Source organism: Colossoma macropomum, unplaced genomic scaffold (genome assembly GCF_904425465.1).
Source record: "Colossoma macropomum unplaced genomic scaffold, Colossoma_macropomum, whole genome shotgun sequence".
Classification (NCBI taxonomy): domain Eukaryota; kingdom Metazoa; phylum Chordata; class Actinopteri; order Characiformes; family Serrasalmidae; genus Colossoma; species Colossoma macropomum.
The window spans coordinates 10,473,995-10,488,637 of NW_023494790.1; the positions used below are offsets into that span (position 1 = coordinate 10,473,995).

A 14,643-nucleotide genomic window follows, 5' to 3' on the forward strand; every position below is an offset into this window, starting at 1 on the left:
AAACACAGATGATGTGCGACATATTCATATCCATGTGTTTTCTTGTTCAGAAAGGCAGTTTGTGACATAAACTAATTCACATTCTACATCAAGTTCTTTACATATCAAAGTAAATGCAGTAGCAGCTTCGAGAAATCACGTGACTGATGGAGAGGAGCAGATTAAATGGCAGAAACAGACACTTTTTTGCGTTGACACTAAGGGGCTAACTCGAGGGTCGGCAACGTGCAGCTTTTTTACTGCCCTGTTGCGGCTCCACAGCAGAACTATATTTTTAGGTAAAATAAAATAATTCTCCTTGCAGTAAAATAAAGCTCTGCTGATCATTCCAACATGGTTTTAACAATAAATGGTCTTAAATGCTGGAATTCTTGTAGCCTATATCTGCTAATTTACCAACCTTTAACCATGAAGATTGGCACACAGACTGCTGGTCACCACAGCAAAGCAGACAACAATCTCACCTAGCTAGTAGCTAACAAAACGGCAAAGAGAAGGATTTAAGATGAATGTCGATCATTTGGAGACAAATGGACTTATTTGCATTCATAATCACTACAGCTGGTTTCCTGATACATTTAATCTTTTACGAGAAACTGACAAACACTAAAAAGTCACGAAGCTAAAGTCGCCTCCTCATTCACCAGCTTCTTGTTCGAATTGTCCCGTTCCACCTTAAATGGTGCAGCAGTTCTATTCTGGCGCCTCATGCACCATTTAAGGTGGAACGAAACAATTTGAACAAGAAGCTGGAGAATGCGAAGCTGACTTCAGCCTCGTAAAAAGTCGAACATTGAGAGGCGTTTTTACTAGAAACTGTTCTACTTTTGCGAAAAAAGGTTCCTGCCAGAGATGTGAGAAAAGCAGCTGAGTTAAACCTTAAAGCATGCATTTTTGTTTATATTATATTTTTATCCTGTACTAATGCATTGGCACATACTGAGACGTATTGGTAAAATAGACATCAACTGTTTTGGCTCCCAAGGTGGTTTGATTTTTGTTGAAAGGACAGAAGGCTCTTCTTAACACTTGTCAGAATAGCTGGAACACATTTGGCATAGGACCGTTAGTGCCAATGCTGGCATGACAAAATGGATCAGCATGTGGACCAGAGACTTTCTGTGCACTACTGTGTTCTTATCACTGTATTAAAGAAGCTTAATAAAATTGCTGCTTTTATTGCTACACCAGGATGGTCTCTCAGTTTAGTGTGTGCATATATTCAGAACAGAATAATTATTGTACAAAGGCATATTACTAATTTGTTTCATCAGAGTAACAAAAGGTGTTTGAAGTGTGAAGTATATTGTTGTTCCTGTCCTTTGTTTGCGTGGTCAGAATGATGTTAGATCTTTTCACATCAAAGTGAATATGGCAACAGCACTGACAAATCATGTTTTGAAAAGAGAGGAATAAATTAAAAGGCCAAAATAGATGCTTTTGCCTTTCACAAGAAACAAACAAGCAAACAGACAAAAAAACGAGAGAAAAGAGATAAAGAGAAAGAGATTTAGTCAAATTTTGGCCTCTCTTTCTCTGGTTTTAGGGCCATCCCGCGTTGCTGAAGCTCCTGATTGAGGCGGAAAGCGAACAGCTGCTGCTCATTCTGCAGAAAAATGAGTAAGTGTCCTTCTCTCTCTCACTCTCTCTCTCTCTCTCTCTCTCTCTCTCTCCCTCCACTAGCTATAAGAGGAGCTTTTTCTGGAATATAAATTGGTGACAGATGCATGTGTTGCTTGTCTCTGTGCCCGGGTTTGGGTCAAGCTTGTCCTCTAACAGCTACTACAGAAAAAACATGCTCCTCTTCACACTACCTACACTGACAGAGGTTCATCATTCTGTTTAGTCTTCTGGAACAAAACCTCATAAAATGAAGGTCTACAATATATCATAGGCTGATGAAAACAGACTTTGCCCTTGATATCACTGCTCTGTATTGAAAGCTCTTAGGTGGAGGTGGAGAGTGAGAGATACTGTATGTACGTGCGTGTGGTTAAAGCATCTATATCTAAACACATCAGCTACGGAGCGGATGGAGATTGTATGCCCAAGGTGGATGTCCACGCTTAACATGAATTTTAGTGCTTGTGATTCGTATGTTCATTTCATCCTTACTGCAAATTGAGGTTTCCCAGAACCCTACAGCAGTCTCTCAGCTGTGTCCTTGATCCTCTACACCATCTGCTGTCCGTGTTTGAGAGGGATTTTCATAATGGAAGCTGCACGATCTTCAGTGCAAGCTAATATTCTGAGACGCTCAAAAGCCTAGTCCTTCCCACTCAATGCTTTCCGATCTCTTGACCTGAAAAAAGATACCTCTACTCATGCCCTGTCTTTGTCCTCTCTTGAATCTTTATCTTGCACACAGGACATTTCTGGGAAGCTGTTGACCCTCCTACTCTCTGGTCGTGTCTCTCCTGAACACGTCTCCAGAAGTGTGATAATGCTTAAATAGCTGATGTGGAGTAAATGCTAAACAGGACCAGTTAACATGATTTCATATTCACAGTGCTAACCGCTTTATATTAGAACGTTAATAAAAATAGTTAACCATTCAAAAGTTGCAATTGTCATAAAAGCATGTTGTAATTTTCTATTATTTCTCACTCACAGCTCATTGAACCTTGTAGCTACAATGTAGTGTTGCTCAGTTGACCAGTCCAGTCAGGCTGCCCAGGCACCTTTGTATCTGCAGTGTAGCCCTACTCAAGCTGCCAGCCCAGGTAGCCTTGTAACTGTGGTGTAGCATCACTCAAGTGTCCAGGCAGCTTTGTAGCTGTGGTGTAGCTTCACTCAAGTGTCCAGGCAGCTTTATAGCTGTGGTGTAGTGTCACTCAAGTGGCCAGGCAGCCTTGTAGTTGTGACATAGCGTTGCTTGACCAGCCCAGGCAGCCTCATAGCTGTCTAGATGAATCAAAAGGGTGAACTCTCAATCAATACCACATTTGTGTTTGTAAGTAGCAGAAGAGTTATTTTATTTCGATTTTGAATTTGATGAAAAGTTATTGTTTGTCTGTTTCTTTTTGTAAAGATGAGCAAAAAATAAAAAAGGTCAAATGTTCAGAGTCAAACCTGCACCTGAACATAAATGATATTAGTAGTGTAATTAATGGTATAATTAGTTGTGTAATTATATAATTACATTTACATCGTATTGCAAAATGACAGTAATAACTCTTGACTTCTAAAGGTTAAACATGAGCAAGTTTTACATTGTAATTTCATTAACTGATGGCTGAAAAAGCTGTAACAATCATAATTGAGGGAGGCTGAAGATATCAATTGTTTTCTCTGGAAATGAAGAGTGATATTCTAATGAGTTTCTTTAACTGTTTGATTTTTGTTGCCTAGGCAATATTCATTATCTTTGCCCATGATTCAGCTGGCTTCATTAGTCATCTTTGAACAGGTCTGGGTCAAGCAAAATGGCCAGGACCCAAAAGCAAATGAAAATTCTCAAAAATTGCCAACCAGGCAGTGGCCCAGCTGAAATCTGTCTAGAAGAGGCAAGGTCAGGACCTGACTCAGTGCAGCTTTTCAACTCATACTGATTTGAAAAACAAGAGGATTCAGGCTTTGCTGTAACTCTTTGTGACTATGGTAGATGGTAGAGAAACAGCAGGAGAATGGTGGATTTGCTCAGGCCTAAAGAGGCCGGGTTGGTGCCAGCTCTCGATAGAACCATCTCTAAAAGCATCTGAACATTAACACCGGCAGATTCAAGCCTGGGGCTCTGGAAAGGGCAAAACAGAACCTAATTACAGTATCTGCTGCACATGAAACTGAACATGGTGTGTGTGAGGACAGTTGGATGCTTGTGAAGCTCATTTGCTGCAGAGTGTGTAATTTGCTGAGCGGTCAGAGAGACCTCAAGCAAGAGCGTTGAAAAAAGTGTTGGACTGGGTAATGAGATCAAACCTGGGTCATTATTGGAGTTCAAGAAGTGGAACTGAAAACTCCCCCATTTAGTCATGTGAAATTACTTTTGACAGAGAATAATGAGAAACTGCCCTAACAATTTGAAGTGTGTCCTGTTACTCATTAGGCTGTTAAGGAAGAAAAATGTCTTCAAATGTCAGTCAGAGGAGTTGAGTAGTACTAGGATGGTGTGGATCCATTTTTTTTTAACTTGACCAGCACTGGAGTTAGTAATTTAAAACTGCTCTACTAACTTTCATGGAGGCCTACATCTACAAAACTATGTTTAGGACATTTTTGAAGAGATTTCTTTTTACACCAATGTGACAGCCTCAAATACACACAGTCATTCACCCCAGTAATTCACTCCTCAGAATTATTAATGAAGCATAAGGACAGTTTGTAGACAGTTATCACATACCTGAGTGTATAACTCTGCCTGGCTTATTATTAGTTCTTATTGTCTTTAATAGCATTTAGTAATCTATTATTAAGTGGCCTTAACAAAGCCAACTTACAGTTCTTCATTGTTTTATAGTATGTTTTTTATGCCCTTTTTTATAGGTTGCAGATTTCAGCTAGAACCATGAAACTTTGCGGGATCATAGAGGCTATACGAGAATAATGTGCTTGTGATTTTGGGACTAATTGCACCTATGATTTTTATACAGCATTTGTTCCAACATATTTTTTTTCCCGTAGGAAATGAATGGCAGAATGCTAAAAAAAAATCATGTCTCAAAAGACATTTTTCACACTAGCCTTTCATAGACATTAGATACAGACTGACTAGAACAGTGTCTTAGCAACATCTTAGCAACCACCTGGGATACCATAACAACAGCCTAACAGCGCCTTAGCAACCACCTGGACCACGATAGCAATGACCAACAAACACCTTAGGAACCACCTGGAACACCAAAGCAAAGGCCTACCAACACCTTAGCAACCACCTGGGATTCCATAGCAATGGACGAGGAACATCTTAGCCACTGCCTTGGATAACATAGCTACACCTTAGTAACCACCTAAGATTTCATAGCAACAGCATAGTCAAACCAACTTAAAGTTTGTTCACAAACGGTTCTCTTCTATTGTTTAGCTGACTGTGATTTGAAAGTCTGTAGTCGTATGAGTATTTGCGAGTGATTTGCAGACATAATCGTTGAACATTGCATTTTTCCTACATCGCTGTTGTTCCTAAGCCTATATTAACTGTTTCATCAGATACTGAGAAAAGGATTGAACCTCTCAAATAAAAGTTCTCAATTATGGCTAGGCTGATTGCATATTACTTGAACATAGCACTGTCAACTATTAGTTAAGGCTGCTAACTAGGCTAACTTAGAAACTGATCATTTTGTAGTTATACCTAAACTTTAGCCTCAAAGCTCTCAAGCAGTATGTATGGAATATTTGTTATTTTTTTAAAGATTCTAGAGGCTTTGCAGTTAGTTAGTTCATGTTGTGGGCACAAAAATGACTGTGCAAAACTGTACTGTCATCCAACCCAGTGATTTTTATCGCTGGACTTTTGACCCACTGCCCTGCACAATTTGCTGCTTTCCTTGCTCTGCAAGTCATGTTTTATCTGAACTAATTACCGAGCACTTCCTGCAGAGAAGACTGGAGTGGAAATTTATCGCTCTAAGAAATCAATTGAAGGCTCAAGCGTAAATGTAGCCGAAGATTAATTAAATAACTAAGGCTGACCATACATTGTGCTGGTTGTAAGTGTAGTGGTTTCTCTGACACTGTGGAGGGAGAACCCACAGCTGAGGTGAAAAGGAACTGTCTGAGTGTCTTGGCAGCCAGCCCCGCTCAGCCTGATCAACACCAGTTGTTCAAACATGACTAAACCCTGGAGAAAGAGGTGGGAAAAAAGAGCAATTGTCAAATGAAATTATAAAAATTGAAAGCACAGATTTGTTTTTGTACCTCTCCAATTTCAACCCAGCAACAATCCTGGTAACATAAACACAGTTTTTCCTCCTGCAGCTCAAAACAATGTGGGAGGTGAGGGACGCGACGCCAGTGTGGGTCAAACCGTTTTTTTGCTGTTTATGACTGAAGGACACTGAGACAGCGCTGTTCTTGTCTTTGTACGTTAGAGTGCCAGATCATCCATCTCTAACACAGGCTCCATTAATTCTCAGTCCCTTGTGGTGTCTATATACCTTGAAATCTTACATTTTGTTTCATTATTTCTCACTCACAGCTCAGTGGGGAAAAAAAAAACTCATAGCTGACTTAGGTTTAGAAAATAGAAATGGAAAAATGTTGGAACTAGTTACTAATATGTAGTTACATTTAATAACGATGTAATATAAAACAATAATAATAAAACAAAACAATAATAATAAAAGCAAGCTGTATGTAGTGAAGAGCATTGTGTTTCTCCATATCCCAGTGCAATGTAATTCTAGTACAGGGATGCCCAGTCTGGGTCCTGGAGATCCAACCCTAGTCTAACATACCTGATCCAGGTAATGAAGGCTTCCAGTGGCATCTGACTACTAGAGCCAGGTGTGTTAGATCTGAACTCTTCAGGGTGGTAGATCTCCAGGACCAGGATTGAGCACCCCTGGTCTAGAACCTCTGTTGTGTGACTGTTAGCATAAGCTGTAAGAAAGGCCTTTATAGCCAGAATGTATGGAGGGTTTTTGTGTGAACATATTGCTATTGTCGGCACTTGGAAAAAAAGTCTGGTTCCATTCACTTACATTAAAAGTAAAGTAGGTTTTTTCTTCTCTTGCAAAGTTACCATTTTGGAGACGTGGTTTTGTTTCGACAACAGCGATACACTATGTGTCTAATGTATCCAGACACTCCTTCAAATTAGGGAGTTCGACAAAGATGCAGCCATTGCAGTCACAGGTGTTACAATACACAAACATAGCCATGTGATCTCCATAGAAAGCAGAAAGCACTGCCAATAGAATAGGAACTATGAAGTAGCTATACATGAGCCTCAGGTCACCATGCCCAATGCCAAGTGAAAGCTAGAGCGGTACAAAGCCCTCCGGCATTGGGCAGTGGAGCAGTCAAACTGCATTCTCTGGAGTGATAGAGCCCCAAACAGTATCTCTGGGATGAGGTGGAGTAATGATTGTGACCCAGAACTAATCTAATAGAAAATAGAACAAAGCCAGTAAACTATAAATCTGCAGCAGCCCTGCACCAGTCCAGCACACACAGTCAACAGATTAACTTTTGTTATGCATACAGTTTAGTCTACAGCACTGGTGTAGTATGAGTTTGCGTTGCCGTGACAGCGAGTCCGAGATCATTTTTAGAATTTCATTAACTGCAGATGTTTTAGTGAGTTCAGTTAAAAAAGTTATCATGCACAGGATAAGGGGGGAAAAAACAGAAAGGGAGGTGATTCAGGGCCGTTCCCATAGCAACACCGGTCCCTGTTGGGAGAAAGTGTGCACGGTCACAGAGGGGGGAGAAAGAGATAGAGGAAGAGAGAGAGATGCTGAGAGGAACAGATATAGACAGACAGATCAAGACAGGAGGGAGGGACGGGGCGACAGCGCTTACGTAAGGTCCACCCCCTCGGCCGCGGCGGACGGGGAAGGCATGTTATTATCAAAGTGAAGTGACAGTCAGGGACGTGTGTGTGAGTGGAGGTCTAGCTCACCCACTGTTCAGCACCTTCTACTGCTATCAACCTCCCTACTTTACCGGAGAGAGAGAGAGAGAGAGGGAGGGAGAGAGATCTCATTATTTCCCTTGAAGTATAGGGCCCCAGTGCAGGGCTCTGAGTTTACTTTTTAGGTACTAGCATCGGTACTGTCAGGCGAAAAACTTGAGTAACACACACAGAGAAGTCCACTGAAAAAAATAAATTTCCTTCCTAAAAATTTCAGTGCAGACATTTGAGAAAATAGGAATGTAGGTTTAATCAAACCTGGGAAAAGTTTTAGCCACTCCAAGATGCAGCAGGTTTTGGTGTCAGGGAAGAAGGCTTGAGCGATGGAGCTGCTCCTTCAAATGAACCAGCAATTTCAAGTTCTTGGTGAATTTCTTCTTCATTGCCATTTGTTGTTACTAAAAAGACATTCATTGGGATTTTAAGTGTGGCGCTCACTCACATAACATAAGATAGTAGGTAGAATACAAGCTAGAATAAATAAGAATAATTAGAATAGAATAATATTGACACTATTGACAATATTGACACATTCACATACAAACCTGTGGTTAGAAGCACATCCACAAAATTGGCAACTGATCAACTGTGCAGGTATTAAATGTACACAGCACTGGAATAAAACTGTTACATAGTCTTGAAATGTTACATGTTCTATATTTAATGGATACAATACTGTGCAAAAACACTATGAAACATTAGAATAAATACAACAAACATAATACAGTAAAATGTAACTACAGTGTAACTTTTTTAAAAGGTTACTGATATGTGGGGTAGAAGAACACAGGTTTGGATCCTGATTTGTTACTGAGAGTCTGTTTAGTATTTATTTCATTTAAAAAGGATCACTCAAAACAAAGTGTCACCAAATTATAACCTAGATGACATCTTATGAGATATCATGTGGTAGCTTTAATTTGAAGTGGACAGAAAGGGGAGGTGACATGGAGAGAATTCTGTCTGTTGTTTTATGCAGATGACATCCGCTTATCCTCCTGAAATCAACCCCTGTCCTTGCAAATGCTCCCTGTCAGTATACAGAGATTCTGTGTTGGGAAGGGCAACATTAATAATCTTCCATGCTGCAGATATGATCCACTTAAATAGGTTTAAGTGGACATCACTGAATTTTGTGAATGGATTGTCTATAGAAATTCCTCGAAATGGTTACAGTCGTACCCTTTTTCTTTAATATGCTCAAAAATACACTAGAGGTAAAACTAAAGCTAACATCAGAGCTAGTTAATGCAGTGTTAGATGGTGAGAGGGAACTCTATGCATGGGCTTTTAGCCATCTTCAGTTATAGCAATTTAAAGGAGTGCCTTAATATTTAACTTTGTGCAGAATGGTTTTTAAATCATTAATATTTTTCTTTGCACAGATTTTTATTTTTGTGTATCAAAAAGCTGCCACACTGTACAGCTCTGCCCCAGTGGACTGTCAGCAGAGCAGAGAGAGTGTGAGAGAGATGGCCTAGTGCAAGGGTGAGATATAAGGCAAAAAGTTAAAAGTCAAATGGTTGTTGGAGGTTGACTGCTTGGAAGTGTCACTGGATGTGAAACAGAGATAGATAACATAAGCCAGAGCGAGTGAGAATCATACTGGGAACAGGACAGATAAGCTACTTTCAGAATGTCTTCTACAGTCACGCTGTAATGCAGACCGTCAAATATCAGAAGAGTGTGTGTATGTGTGATTGTGTGTGTGTTGTTGGGGGGGTGGGGTGTAAGTCCTGGAGTTAGAGATATGTATATTTGAGAAAGAAGATATGGATATCTGGAAAGTGTCTGTGCTTATCTCTGTGGTTGTGAATTGCTGAGGCAGTGAAGTTGAGCTGAGTTGAGTGTGCTTTTGTCAGTGGGTCAGAATATATTCATTCAGCATCATTAACCTGCTAACTAATAAGTAATACAGCCCTGCTTGCCCTGATAAAGTCTTCTCCACTCCTCCATCCTGGAGCATTTACTACTGAGAGAGATTTGGGGGGGGAGGGGGCAAACACATGGTGCTTCATTAGGGTGAATAGAGTAGCCTTGTAAACTAGGCCTCCTCAATCATCCTTTTAACAGCCTCCTTCAGCCTGTGTTTTTTTCAGACGCAGCTCTGCTTTTTTGGATTCCAATTATTTCCCAGCTTACAGCGGTAATTAATTTGGCAGTCTGGCTTTCCGACATTTCTAATTAATTAGATGGACCTGTTAACACTGAGTTCCCTTAGAAAGAACCCCTCTACCTCCAGGATGTGTCTGTGTGTGTGTCTGTGTGAAATACTGTCCTTCTCTTTGGTGTCTTCATCAACACTTATTTGCTGCCACATCTGGCACATCCATTCAGTCATTTCCACTTATTTCAAGCCTCACCTCTCTCACTCTTCTCTTCTCTTCTCTTCTCTTCTCTTCTCGCTCTCTTTGTCTTTTCTCTTCACCATTTTTTCTCCCCGTCTCTTCTCCTCTCTTCTGTCTCTCTCTTATAGTATACTCTCCTGTTCTCTCCAGCTTTGAGCCCTAGCCTTGTTGAATCTATCCTCCAGATGGGGCCCAGAACCCCAGGGGCCGCCTGTTAAACACATCTATCAGCTCCAGCCACAGAACCAGTAGTCCAGGACGGGTCGCAGAAAGCTGTGTATCACCTTGGCAGCAGGACAGATTTCCTGTGTGGGCCTGGCCTGCGTTAACTGTTAGCACTACAATATCAGCCTGTGGGTCAATGTTAGCTTTTACAGCCCTGCTGTAGGCCTATAGCTGGGGATTAAGTGTGCCAGCAGTGTCTGCCAGTTGATTAGCTAATGTTAGCCATTACTATTGTCCTGTCTGACCTGTGCCAGTGTTGTATTTGAAGACCATAAATTAGACCAGTTCTTTACTAACGGCTTCTGCATTGTTTTTATTGATTACCATTACACTAACAGTCATTTGCCTGTAGCCTGCTTAGTGCTACGCTGGCAATGGATTCCACTCCTAGAAAAGCAAAATCCTAGAGGTTTTTAAAGCTCTGTGTCTCCTGTACAAACCGAACAATTTCAACGCCAATTTGAAATATAGATCTTTGAAATCTTTTCTCGCACAGCTCATTCGAGTTTCCTGGGAAACTGCCAGAAATCTTCTGTGATCAATATATACAAGCTCTCTGACTTTTGTATTGTTTCATGAGAGTCAGTGATATGATTTTATTCATGTTACAGAAACGAATAAGTTCCAAGGGTGCAGGAAACATGACCCCCTCACTCTCACGGTCAAGTGATTCTGTCCCCTGCTGCACTTTTCTCACATGGCACATATCCTGAATTGAACTTGTGAGTGGCAGTCACAAATTACTGAGAAAAAAACATCTATTTAAGATAAATAGCATTTTTTAAAGGTATTTTTTTACTTTGGACTGATTGAGCAGTGACCCAGCCAGTCACAATTAAACAGAGTGGGACAAATCAGATCAAATACACTGCACAAAGTCAGTTGGAGTTTGAGAGAGTGGATTTATTGGCTTGCAGATTTGGCTTGACAAAATAGGTAGGAACACTGACTACGTTCTAGGATAAAAAACATATCGCTGTTGTCGGAAGAAAACCTTGTATCTCCAAAATGGTAACTTTACAGGAGAAGGAAAAGACATACTTTACTGTGCATGTAAGTCTATGGAACCAGACATTGTTCCAAGTCATTTTGGGCCATTTCTTTTAGTCCATTCATCGTGAAATTTACATGTAATGTAAAGGACAACAGACATTTTCAAATTATGTCAAAAACTGAAAAATGTGAGATACGAGGTTTTCTTCCGACAGCGGCGATATAGCAAATAATATTAACTCAGGAAAAACCTTTTTCTTGCTGTTTCTTGTTGTTAATATAAATGTTCAGTCAGAGATGCATCGGCTTCTAATTTTGAACCATCGCTGTAGGTTTGCCTTCTTGAAGCAGATAGCACAGCTAGATAGCTACATAGCTAAAAAGTTTGAAAGGTTCATTTTGGACTATCACTGTATGTTTGTGTGCTGCTTAACTATAACTTCAGTAGTAGAATGTGTTCATATATTGCTACTCCAAGCACGCTTGAATTTTCTGGAGGGCTTGCTTGACTGCGCAAATGCACTGACTGCTACTAGTGATGGTGTGGAGTCCAAAAGAGTCGATTCTTTGACTCTGCTGTGACTTGGAATCGGGGTCAATCCTCGGCCAGCGACTCTGTGAGTCGAATGCTTTTTCAAACCTAATGTCCTTGCATCCCCATCTGAGCACTACAAAGCATGTTTTTTTTTAAAGTACTTGATATTGTGGATATGCAATTTAGAGAACAATTTGAGCAGGAAGGGTTATAATATAATATAATAAGGAATCTGGAAAATGTGCTGTTAACAGGAGTGGTGGATGATGTGGTGTATATGTATCCAGAACTGGAGGAAGCATCCTTGGAAAAACAAATAGCATGATTCCGATCTAAGTATATTAGACAGTCTAGCAATGAAGCAGCAAGCATTCTTCAGGAAATGTGTCCTGGAGTATGTGCCCTGTTTGAACAGGTAGAAACACTAGAGAGATTGCTTCTGGTTGTTCCTATGTCATTATTGCTCTGTAGTACCATGACACAAGAACGTCTTAATGCTGCTGTGTGTTATACACACAAGGAAAAGCTGGACAAATTAGACAGAAAAGTGATTGTGAAGCAATTTAAGGCTTGGAAGGGGAACCGAAAAAAATGCTTTTGGTTTTGATCAGGAATGCACTGATATGGGAATTTTAGGCCAGTGCCGATATTTTTCATACATAGTCATATGCAAAAGTTTGAACACTCTGGATCACGTTTTGTTGTTTTTCTAAGTGGAAATGAGTTAACACATCCTCTATAGAGAAAACACTTAAGAAAATTTTTTCTCCTAATTTTAGTGCAAAATTCTGTTTATCTGCTGAGTTTAACATACTGGGAAAAAACATAAAATATAAAAAGTGCCATAACTTCTGCACAGGCTGCATTTTATTTATTTATTTATTTTAGATATGTTGCATTCAGCAAAAGGTATTATGCATTAAAATGTGTAGAAGTGTTTTCTCTGTAGAGGATGTGTTCACTTATTTTCACTTAGAAAATCAACAAAACATGTAATTTGACAGGGATGCCGAAACTTTTGCATATGACTGTATCTGTGGATGCTGACACACACACATTTATAAAATGTGGAAACCTGGACTAATTTATTTTTTCAAGCAGTGATCTGCTGATATGGATATGATACCGATATGCGTGAAACACAAAAGTGTGTGCCTTGTGTAATTTACTTGTTTTTTTTGTTATTTCATTAGACACTTCCTTTTAAAGGGATATCTTAAAGTTCGATCCAAAAAATAAAGATAAAAGTAAACATCAGTGGAAAACTGTTCTTTTTGTAATGTGTGGAATTTCAAGGTTGTTCAATTAATGATGTTGAATTTAATCCTTTGGAGAATTAGTGCTGGGTGTGTCTCCCCACGGTGGTGTCTAGGTATGTGAGTGTGTCGTGGGGGAGAAATGGGAAGTTACTGATAACTGTGTCCCCCTCACTTTTACAATGGCTGCTACACCCCTGGTTGGTTGGTCCCTCATATAGTCATTTTTTGACCACAGCCTGGGGATTATCTTAAAGCAGTGCCTCCTAGCCCTGGTCCTGGAGGACCCCCTGCCCTGCACATTTTTGTATTTTCTTGCCAAAATGCACCCATTTCAACTAGGGATTGCTAATTAGCAGATTAGTTGGATCCAGTGTGGATCAGGTGGGAGCATGGCAATGTGCAGAGCAGACCAGAATTATCTTAAAGGTTCACCTGTTTCTCATAATGTGCTCAGATATTGCTCATAGTAACCTCTGGAGTCATCCCACAGTATTCTTTGCTTTGGCTTAAACATGAAAGAAGAGATCATAGTTCATTCTCTATCACTCATAAATTCTTAGATGTTTCTGAAATTATCATCTCAGGTGTGACTTAGATACACCTCAGAATTCAATCTGTGCTTCATTTCTTTCTGAGTCTTAAGGGGCCTTTGGGAGAAAATACGTCTTAACTGAACTCTGCATGATCCTAAAATGGGCATCTCCTTTAAGCATTCATCTGCATTCAAGCACACGTTTGTAAACCTGGGGTAAACTTAGTTTAAAATAAAAAAAGGTGATATAGTTTAAGCTTCTTGTGAGCATCTTTTAGATGTTACTTATCCTGTTATTGTCTCGTACATGATCTATTATGTGGCTGCTGTGACTCTGCAAGTTGTTGTAGGATTAATAAACAGTGTTGGGGGTAATGTGGTTTCTGTAATGAAGCAGTGTTGTGAACTACAGTTAAAACAGTTGTAATCACATTACATGTACAGACTGCATGCTTTTGGGAATATAAGCAGCACAGCACATGTGCAGGAAGCAGTGTAAACTTGGCAAACAATCCGTTGAAGCATCTAATCATGCTGGATGAAGACCCCCGTTCTGAAGGAGAGGGAGCTCCATCCTCACCTAAACAGGCCACACTTGATTTTTGTTCAAGAACAGCTGTGTAAGATTTACAGTTTATTCATAAATATTTTGTTTTGAGGCAGCTGTTTTGGATCATTTCTAGTGTCTAGACTCTATTTTTCTAAGAGCATTTGCCGTTACTCATTTTTATCTTAGGTTAGTTTAACTTGCTGTGTTTGGAGCAAAGGAAGGGATAATAACTTGCCTTTTGAATGATTTCTATTGTGTTTACTGGGTTCTTCCGTGTAGTTTGCAGTTGGTTACAGAATTGTGTGAGTTTTGCAGAGTAATGGAGAAGTAATGTAATAAGTAATGAGATTTATTTTCTAGGAAATAATGAGTAAAGTTATCCTATTACGGAAGTAATTCATTAATTGTAAAGCATTACTTTTTTGAGTAACTACCCCAACACTGTTAATAAAGTATCTCTCTGTCTATCTAGTCTCAGATGAAAATGTTCCTCTCAGATGTGATACATTTCAGAATTTAGTCTCCGTTTCATCGCTTTATTGCTCATAAGGGCTGTTGAATGCAAATAAATGAGTCTTAAATAAAATCCTAGATGATTGTAAGAATGAGAAGTCAAGAACAAAAG

At 39.8% G+C, this 14,643-nt stretch overlaps 1 protein-coding gene across 2 annotated transcripts in view; it reads left to right on the forward strand.

Moving 5' to 3' along the window:
- Positions 1–14,643, forward strand: part of LOC118809104 (disintegrin and metalloproteinase domain-containing protein 12) — a 161,796-nt gene that overhangs the window by 38,417 nt on the left and 108,736 nt on the right. For both annotated transcript variants that reach the window (XM_036572089.1, XM_036572088.1), the window contains exon 3: positions 1,547–1,620. In XM_036572089.1, coding sequence (XP_036427982.1) covers positions 1,547–1,620 — 74 coding nt within the window. The remainder of the gene's footprint in view (positions 1–1,546; positions 1,621–14,643) is intronic.